General features: G+C 38.6%; 1 protein-coding gene across 1 annotated transcript in view; it reads left to right on the forward strand.

Annotated features, from left to right (window-relative positions):
* The window catches only part of MAOB (monoamine oxidase B), a 148,702-nt gene that overhangs the window by 94,891 nt on the left and 43,072 nt on the right, over positions 1 to 10,739 (forward strand). Inside the window, exons 4-5 of the mRNA XM_006148865.2 lie at positions 7,593 to 7,697; positions 8,408 to 8,499. Coding sequence (XP_006148927.2) covers positions 7,593 to 7,697; positions 8,408 to 8,499 — 197 coding nt within the window. The remainder of the gene's footprint in view (positions 1 to 7,592; positions 7,698 to 8,407; positions 8,500 to 10,739) is intronic.

Genomic DNA, 10,739 nt, shown 5'->3' on the forward strand with positions numbered 1-10,739 from the left:
GTAGTCGACCGCAGTTCATGTCCCGGACCCGGTGGCTTAAAACTCATGCAGGGCACGTGTGCGTGCGTGCCCAAGATCCCAAGAAGAGAATGGAGGAGAAGGGATTGTGGCGTGGCCATTCCCCCGGAGGGCTGATTTCTCGCTTTCTGTCTCTCTGTCTCTCTCTGTCTGTCTGGCAAGTGCACATGCCCTATAGCAAAAACCTCTAAAAAAATGAAAAAAAAAAAACATACTAAAATGTTAACAGCTAGGATGGAATTTTTTTGCTTGGTGAGATTATGAATTCTTGCTCTTTGTAGTTTTCTTTGTCATCTAGAAATTTCAGAGTGGATAAAACAAAGATACAAAGGGTCTTCAAAAAGTTCATAGATAGGGCCAGCAGGTGGCATAGTGGCTAAGCGGTCTGAAATCCCGCACGGGCAAACCAACCATGGTTTGAGTCCTGAACCTGGTGGCTTGCTTTCTCACTGCCCCCACCCCTCTCTCTCTCTCTCACTCTCACTCTGTCCCTCTCTGGTCAAATTTAAATAAATAAATAGAGTTAAAATAATTATTTTTTTTAAGTTCATAGAAAATGTGTGTTACAAAAAAAGTACAGATTTCAGGTTTTTTTGCACCAAAATAAACTCATACTTTCATTTCATTTTCATGATTTTTTATGGCTCTTCCCACATAGATACATGTGTGTGTCTTTGTGTGTCTCTCTGTGTGTACCATTTACAGCAAAGATAGCTCCTTTTCTTTGTCTTCTTTCCACCAGTGGGGATGTATGCTTCTCAGCCTTATGTTACCCCTCCTTAAGTACTCATCCTCTCCAAAGTGTCCCCTAAGGGACTCGAACTGTTTTGGACTTCAATCATCTGTTCATCCCTAAGTCTACTATTTCTTTCAGGGAGCTCAGAGGATGATGCACTTTGCTCTTGATTCTTTAAATTCTTTTTTTTTTTTTTTGAAGAGGTTTTTGCTATAGGGCACGTGGACTCACCAGACAGACAGAGAGAGACAGAGACAGAAAGCAAAAAATTACCCCCTAGGGGGAATGGCCACGCCGCAATCCCCTCTCCTCCATCCTCCTCTCGGGATCTTGGGCACACACGCACACGCGCCCGGTGTGAGTTTAAGCCACCGGGTCCGGGACTCGAACCATGGTCGATTACATGGGAGTCCAGTGACACAGCCATTATGCCAACGCTGGTCCCGTGATTCTTTAAATTCTTATGGAGGTGTTCCATTCTCATGGTGCTTTGCTACTGATGCTTATTTAATTTATATAAGATTTTGAAAGTAATCACCACCATATATGTATCAGCTAATTAATGGTTCCTGATGATTACCAGACATTTCCCATCTCTGTCTCACACATAAACACACAGTGGCATATGCACACATGCATGCACATAAATACACACATGCACACGTGACCTTGGAAGTCATGAATTAAATTGACCACATGACTTTCCCAATGACCGAATAGTGTAGCTTCTACTCATGAACTCGGGAAAGTCAGGATGTATTTTTGCACAGAAAAACACATCATGACTTTCCCGATGACCAAATAGTATAGCTTCCACTCATGAAATGTGAGATTCTGAACTAGTTATTTACACTTATTTGAGCTTTATTTTCTTTGCTTATAGAAGGAAGAAGTAACTTCTGCTGGGTCTGCCTCACAGGAATGTTGAGAGGATAACACAAAAATGCTGTATGTAATTAGACCTTGTAACAAGGCCGCATCTTGAGCTGTAGGCTTATTCTGATGTCTTCTTTATGATTTCTGTCGAAGGACAGGCCAGCCTGGACAATCCCTTTGATTGTGTTATTTTATAAACTTACACATTTCTTAGCTACCCAACTTATTTCCTGAAGCTTGAAGAGTTGAGACTTTTTATGAGTCTAACAATAACTTTTTCTTGTGTTTATCACAAAATGAATTTAGCTATGTCAAACTGTCACGTGCTTGGATGCAAGACACCAAGGACTGTTAGCAAATGAGTATATAAGAGGGTAATGTGTGTTTTTCTTCATCATCATAGTACCTTTTCCAGACTGTTTGGTTTTCATTTACTTATTCAGAGCCCTTTGTGGTGGTCACTTCTCACTCTGTTTTTGGTTTTAGAGTTCCAAACACAATTCCTTTCTAAGAGAGTCCCTGAATTAGGAAAGCTTGAACAGTTGGTCTTTGACACCATTGCATTGCTGGAAGGATTGTTATTGGGGAATGAGAGTCCCTAGATTTCAACTGGGATGACATTTCAACTGAGCTAGTGTTATTGTTCATGAAAGAGCATGTGTGTGCACATAAGAGAAAGAGACAGAGAAAGAAACACCCTTTAGAGAGCTTTGTCATTCTGTGATCCCCTTCCTTCAGTCCTCCAACCCATTGGCTCCTGGGCATCCATGCACACACCCAGTGTGTTTTCAGGCCAAACAGAGGATTTGAACCATGATCAGTGTGTGACTTCCAGCTCCAGAGTCCAATACGCTACTGACTGTGACACAGGGGTCAACAAATGTTGTCTTGGAAGCCCTCTCCCACCAGAAAGTAGGGAGCAATAATGGAGAGGTGCCTGTTTCATGAGTTGTCCTGAGCAGGTCGATGTAGAAAAAGCAGGGTGTTGTTATTCAGCTGGGCTTCACATGCAGATCATAATTTGTAGTTAAGTCTGCCCTCACCCAAAATCTTTTCTTCACCTTTCCCCACACCAAGCCCCATAAGTCAGAGTGAGGTTCTCTCTTTCTCAAACAATTACATTCATGTCTCCATGAGCTCCTATGGCTGTTGCTGCTGACCCTGACAGTGAGCAGGCAAAACTGGCAAACTGCTGGCCTCACACTCTTCAAGTCATCTGCTGGTGATTTCTGGCAGAACTGATGTGTGTTTGTGAAAACAAACAAACAAACCCCTCTAAGTAATTAAATTATTTGACCGAGTACTAATTTTCTCCCCTCCATCTTTGTCCTAAGGGTTTTTTCTCCCAACAAAAACATGATTTTCTTACCACTGAAGAGGTGTCTATTCAACTTGATTGTGGTTTTATGTCTTTCTGAATTCTTTTACCTGTGGGCATGATGCCACACTGAGAAGTCCTGGAAGAAGATTTTGTATGCTAGTCTTAGACATAAGCTGTCCTCAGTGGATAGTTTGACTTGATTCTTCACTACTTGAGTTCCATCTCATACCTCCGTTGTACAAGTGCATGTGTATATGGGGATGAGGGGGTGGGGGCAGGAGTTGGCACTACTCTGTTAGTGGAGATCTGCAGAGACCAGAGTCAGTCTGGGTTAAATAGGAGACTTAAAAACAATGTTAATAGTAGCACAGGAAACCAAAACACTAAAGATTGCTTTGGAAATCAGGACACAGGACCAGCAGATGGCATAATGACTATGTCACTGGACTCCCATGTAGTCGACTGCAGTTCGAATCCTAGACCCAGCAGCTTAAAACTCAAGCCAGGTACATGTGTGTGCATGCCCAAAATTCTAAGAGGAGAATGGAGGAGAAGGGCTTGTGACATGGCCATCCCCCTGGGGGAGTGATTTCTCACTTTCTGTCTCTCTGGCGAGTGCATGTGCTCTGTAATAAAAATCTCTCTAATTTTTTTTTTTTAAAAGAAGAAGAAATCAGGACACTGGGACCAGATGGTGTTGCATTGATAGTGCAACTGGACCCACATGAGAAGGTCCTAGGTTTCCTTTCTGTGGCCTTCCTGTGCATGCACACCTATGTTCCAAGCTGTCTGAGACTGGAGGTGTGGATCATGGTGTGAAGACCTTGCCAGGGTGTCTGTCTGTCTCTGTTTCTCTGTCTCATGGAATAAATAAATTTAAACAAATCTTTAAAAAATAGAAACCAAGGGCCAGCAGATGGTGCAGAGGTTAAGGTGGCTGGATCCCATATGGCCCACTGAGCAGTTCGAATCCTGGACCTGGCAGGTTGAAAAATAAGCCAGACACATGTATGTGCATGCCCCAAATCCCAAGCAAAGCCCTCATGACCGGATCATATCATGACAGTTCCATCTCTCAGTAGTACTCATTACATTGACGATTAAATCTTAATGTAAGTTTAAAAAAAAATCTTAATGTCAGTTTCACAGGGGACATTTGTACTATAGCATGTGGAAAGATGAATATTTAGGGCCCCAGGGAGATTAAGCTACTGATTTACTTTGTGTTTGTTAACTTAGAAGAAGCAGAGTTGAAATGGGGATCCACATCTCTTTTGTGGAGAATGATCCCATGGCTCAATCCATAGGTTTCTACTAAGTTCTGTGTAGTGGGCTCTGATGGAGAAGAAATTAGAAGTTTAAAAATATCAGTATGCAAATTGTATTATTATGTGAATTATATGTCAATGCAGCTGTAGATTAACAAAAATCTTTTGTGAATCAATAAAATGTGAGGGGGGGAAAAAAGACATGGAAAGCAACTCTAGATACCAGAGACAGTGTGGAAGGAGGGTGGCAAATGGCAGAGGGTGAGAGGTAGGGAATCAAGGGGATAAAATGAAAAGCAAAATATATAAGAAACAAGAATTGGAAAATTATTTCTTGACAATAACACCTATGGTAATATCCTTAATTGAGCCAATATACAGTGTATTCTGTATAAAAAATCATTTTGTATACTGCAATGATGTACAGTGAATGAATGTAAGTAAATAAATTTAAAATAAGAAAGAATAAAATTAACATGTTAAAAAAAAATCAGCATGCATCCCCCAGTGAGAAGTTGCATCTAAATGCCATTCTCTTGATAAAAGAAACTAAGGCTCCTTGAACAAATGGTAAATCCTGGAGCTTGGGCAGAGAAAAGAGGTGATCCTGGAGAATCTTCTAGTGCCAGAAATGAAGGACAGGCTCAAGATACAGAAGGATGAAGGTGTACCAAAGGAACATAGGAGCCAACCTGAAGGAGCACCCGATAGCCAAAGGTGGAACATTTTTTTTTTTAATGTTTATTTATTTCTCCTAAGAGAGAAAGAGAGAGACCCTAACAGGGGCTGACATTGCAACCATTCCAACCTGAGCCAGCCCTGGATTATGGGTATGCACATGCCTAGCATACTCGGCAAAGTTTCTGGACAAGAACCCAGAACTTTGCCATGTGGGTCAACCCTGCAGAACATTACATTTTACCACTGCACCAACATCCAGCCTTAGAAAAATTTGGGCAACAAAATAATGTAGTATTATTGGATTATTACCTCAAGTATAAAGTAAATATTTAAGTTCATACTGATATAAATAATATGTCAATGAAAAGGAGAGAAGAGGTAGGTCGATCTTCCTTAGAGAAGATTCCAAAGCTTAATGTGGATAGTTCCTCTCCAGGAAGTGGAGCATAATACCCATCATTCTCCTCTTGAGAATGGTCTGGATTTAGTGGCTGTTTTTCAAAGAACAGAGAATAGAATGGGGGAAAATAGCAACTTTCCAATGGAGAGACCTAGTGGACATTACCTTAACCAAGTGATCAAGGTTAACATCACCAGTGACAAGTCATACTGATATCATGTATCTCCTGAGATGATTTGGTAAGTTGGCACTTTACTCTTTGATAGTCTTCCCCCAAACCCTTAACCCCTGAATAAAAACGAGAAACAAAACAAAACCTTCAGATAGATCCATACTGAACAACATTCTGAAAGATACCTGATCTCTTCAAAACTGTCAAAATCCCGGAAAACAAGGAAAGACTTAGAAACTGTCCCAGACCAGAGGAGACTAAGGAGACAGGATGACTGAATGCAGTGTGGTATCTTGGATAGGATCCTAGAACAGAAAAAGGATGTTTGTGGGGAAATGGGTGAATTCCAAATAAAGCATAAAGTTTAGTATACAAAGACGTACCTGTATCGAGCTCCTGGTTTTGATAAATGTACCATGGTAATGGAAGATACTAACATGAGAGAAACTAAAAGAGAGATTTGGGGACTTTCTTTACTATTTTTGCAACGTTTTGTGATTCAAATATTATTTTTTAAATAAAAAGAGTGTACTTTAAGCATAAAACAAATTCAGAAAGTGTCACCATGTGAAACAGTGGGAACTCTCACACACTGCTGTTGGTAAAGTGGTACAACCACTTTGAAAAATGATTAACTTTAAAAAGTTAAATATACACCCACCATACAACTCAGCTATTCCACTCCTAAGCATTTACCCAAGAGAGAACATATATTCACAAAGACCTGTATAAGAATATCCATAGCAGTATTATTCACAATAGATCAAGTCTGGAAATAATCAACAGGAAAATGAATAACCAAACCTGGTACATCCATATGATGGCCTACAACAGGGACAGCCCTCAAAAACAGCATGCTTAGCAAAATAAGTCAGCTATAAAGTGTATATACTGTTTGAATATACTTACAAAAATTTAGTAGTGACCAAACCAATCCAAAGTGACAAAAAATTGAACAGTAGTTGCCCAGGGCAAGGAAGGAGAGAGGTGATTGGGAAGGGACAAGAGATAACTTTCTGGGATTATGGAAATATTTTATACCTTAATTTTGGTGGTGGTTATATAGGTGTATACATGTGTCAAAACTCTCCAAATAGTGCATTTTAAATGGGTGCATTATTGGGATGTAGTGATCAAAGGATATAACATTTGAGTTAGGAAGGAGGAGTAAGTTTAAAAGAGCTGTTGTACACCATGGTGACCATATTAATAACAATGTATTATAGTCTTGACAGTTATTAGAGTAGATTTTAGATGTTCTCACACTCTTTAAAATGATAAATGTATGAGGTAATACATATATTAATTAGCTCTATTTAATCATTCCATATTGTATACATATTTCAAAATAACATATTGTATGTGCTAAATATATATAATTTTTGTCAATTAAAATTTTAAAAAACCTTTCAGCTATAAAAAATAAAAACAGGGATCAGCAGTTTGCATAATGGCTATGGTCACTGGACTCCCATGTAGTTGACCACGGTTCAAGTCCTGGACCCAGTGGCTTAAATGCACGCCGGGGGCATGTGCGTGCATGTCCAAGGTCCCAAGAGGAGAATGGAGGAGAAGGGATTGTGGCATGACCATCCCTCCTGGAAGGTGATTTCTTGCTTTCTGTCTCTCTATCTCTCTATCTTTCTGGCACCTACCCTATAGCAAAACCTTTCCAAAAAATAAAAATAAAAAATAAATAAAAATAAAATGGGTATTATATGTAAAATATAGCTCAACAAAAATGATTAAGAAGAATGATGGTTAATTTTATGCATCGACTTGGCTAGGCCCTGGTATCCAAATATTTAATATTTAGTCAAACATTCTTCTAGGTGTTTATGCAATTTTTTTTTTTTATTGTCAGAGGGTTCCTGTGTTCACCAGAGAGAGACAGAGAAGAAGAGGGAGAAAGCATCCCCAATGGCCACTCCAGAGTTCTTCCTCCTCTATGTCTCCCTCTTCTTGGGATTTTGAGCAACTGTGCACACATGGACCTAGAGTGTTTCTCCAGCTGCCAGGGCTAGGATTTGAACTATGATTGGAATTTACCAACTCAGCGGATTTAACTACCTTTACATTATAGTGAATTTTTCCTTTTTAAAATCTCTTTTACCTCACAGGGCAAATCATACCCCTTCACAGGCCCATTCCCACCTGTGTGGAATCCAATTGCCTACCTAGATCATAACAACCTTTGGAGGACGATTGATGACATGGGTCGAGAGGTAAAGCTTCCTAAAGCTTCTTTGACTACCTTTGTATTTGTCATAAGTTTAGTCCCTAAAACAAAGAAGGTGCAATGCATCAGCAGTGCCTAGCACACTATCAAGCATATAGTAACAGTCAGTAAAGATTTGTGAAATGAATAAAGAAACTTGTGTCTAACCTCTGAAAAATGAGATGTCAGACTGCTATTTGTACACTACTGATGAGAGAGACAGAAGATCATACATCAATCAGCCTTCCTGGGATGATATTTGTAGGTTAGAAAATCCCCTGGACATAGTAAAGTAAGACTTCTGGGTCTTTGATTTGCAACCATGCCTAAACCGGCAGCTCATAAGTAAATACACAAAGCTTAACAGAAAACTCCAATTTTGACATGATTTGGTGCAGCTGTCTGATGCTTGGATTTATGAATTTTCTCTGTAAGTTAGTAACTTAATAATTCATATTTGGAAATAGCCCAATTATAGCATACATCTATTTATTATGCGGGAAGTGTCATCAAATTAAATATGGCTTGAGTGGTATAGCTCTATAAATAGGAAAGCCTCATAGACAACATTGATTATGCCGTAACAGTAACTATGGGGGGATTTGGAAAACTTGCAGTTTTATTTTTTAAGATAGAGGTTTGAATACTATTTGAATAGTTCTTTAACCTGGAAAAATATATTTGTCTCTCTCCTTCAAATCCTCACCTGCAATGTAGATACCCAGTGATGCCCCATGGAAAGCACCCCTTGCAGAAGAGTGGGACCACATGACAATGAAGGAGCTGCTGGACAAGCTCTGCTGGACTGAGTAAGATTCACCATTAGGCACAGGCATCTATAGTGGCCAGCGTTCTTGGTTACTTAGCAATACCATTCAGTGGGTATGGGACAAGTAGCTGCTTTGTGTCTAAAACCATACCACTTGCCAAGTGGAATGCTGAAGAATATTGGAACTGGGTCCTATCCTAAGATACCTACATATCCAACCTACTTTTTGGAATAGATCTAGATCACACTGGTGGTATTACCCCCCACAAAGCCCTTAGAACAGACCAGAATGTGACCCCTCCTTTGCTTAGAACAGCATAAAGGCCATTAGCTTAAAGATCTCACTTATCAAGTTACAGATGAAGGGGTACTTTTGTATTCCTCACTGGTGGTCAAGCGTTGAGATGGTTAGTGTACACATTTGAACACCTGATGTGATGCAGTGCACTTTTCAAGGATTTGAAGAGGAACTTCTAGAGAAGTTCTCTAGGTAATTCAGAACCATAGGGGAAATATGGATGACTGAACAGACTGCTTCCTTTTAATGTAAAGCATATACTGTTGATAGCAAGTATTCATGAGTCAAGCATTACATTCTGGTTGGCAGAACTGGAAACTATCTGTAAATTGTAGAGATTGTATAGACAGATGACTTGGAGGGGCCTTGACTGCTCATGGACATCAGGAAAGGATTCTGAGGAAACCAATCAAAGGACATAGTGAATTGGTAGAAAACAGAAATGGAAGCCAAGTTCTAAGAGGCTGTCTTCTCATGCTTAACAGCATTAATTGAGAATGTGTTCGGCTCTAGGGTTATGTCTTCATTCTTTAGGTATTGTGGAAGGATGCTGGACATCGACAACTAAAAGTAAACATGAAGTTTTGGGGAAATCTAAGTTGTGGAAATAATCAAAAGACATGCAATTTACATACTGGTTGGTATGGAAATTCAGCTTCTTTGAATTTATCTTTAAAAGGAGAGAGAAAGGAAGACAGAAAGAGGAACGTACAAGGAAGGTGGGAGAGGGAAAAAAAAAAAAAGCATTATTCTTTAAGGGGGAAATCTAAATGTCCAATAATGGAAGATTGACTAAATTAATTATGGAACAACCAAAAAATGGAATACTCTAGAATCTTTTAAAATCATGTTGCAGATGAACATTTAATGGCTTGAAAAATATACTAATATTAAACACAGAAGGGCAGACTGTCACAGTATGATATACGATCTCATTTCTGAAAAACGAAACTGTTATACATGCACTGCAAAAGCAAGGGACATCTATTGAAATGTTTTTAACACTTATTATTACAATGCAAACATTTATTTTTAAGTGTTTAAAAGTGTTGCATTATTGAAACCTCTTTTTTAAACATCATATTTCATAGCTCAGAATTTTCCATGGAAAATAAATACCATAATGTATTTATCCATTATGATCCTGATGGATACTTTGGGTATTTCCATTTTTTCATTATTGTGATTATATAATACTTTGGAATAAACATCTTTGCACTTCTAAGTTTTCAACTTTTTTTTAGAATTATTTTATTTATTATTGTTATTATTTTTAAAATTTGCTATAAGGCATAGGCCCTCACCAGAGAGACAGAGAGAGAAAGAGAGAGAGAAGGAAAGTGAGAAAGCTGCCACGTCCAGAATTTGAACCACAGGCAGCCCTGTGGGAGTCCAGAACTTTAACCTTCTGACCTTTGAAGTGCATAGAATCATTTTCCAAATTGATAAGTTTTCCACCTGCTGGCTCCATGTCTTCAACCTTTGAAAGCAACCAATTCTGGAAAAGTAAAATCTGTTTATGTCACAAAATTAATTTCTATTATTAGTTATATCTTTTAAAAAACACTTACCTAATGCTATTTAACACTTCTTATGAGAATGCAATTTGCAATATAACTTATTTTGCTTGTAATAAAATTAATTTTATTTTTAAATTATATACTTAAAATTTTTAGTAACTTCTTTTATTTCTTTTTTCCATTTTATAATTAAATTTATTTATTTACATTCATTCACTGTACATCATTACAAGCATACAAAATGAGATTTTTCCATCCAGAGTACACTGTATATTGGCTCAATCAAGCACATCAACATACATGTTATCGTCAACAAATAATTTTCCATTTCTTGTTTCCTGTACGTTTTGCTTTTTTTTTTCCCATCCTTGATTCCCTATCTATTGCCCTCTGCCATCTCCTACTCTCCTCCCACACTGTCTCTGGTATCTATGTTTGCTTTCTATACATCCCCCCCCCCCT

This window comes from Tupaia chinensis, unplaced genomic scaffold (assembly GCF_000334495.1).
Source record: "Tupaia chinensis unplaced genomic scaffold, TupChi_1.0 Scaffold000248_1, whole genome shotgun sequence".
Lineage (NCBI taxonomy): Eukaryota > Metazoa > Chordata > Mammalia > Scandentia > Tupaiidae > Tupaia > Tupaia belangeri.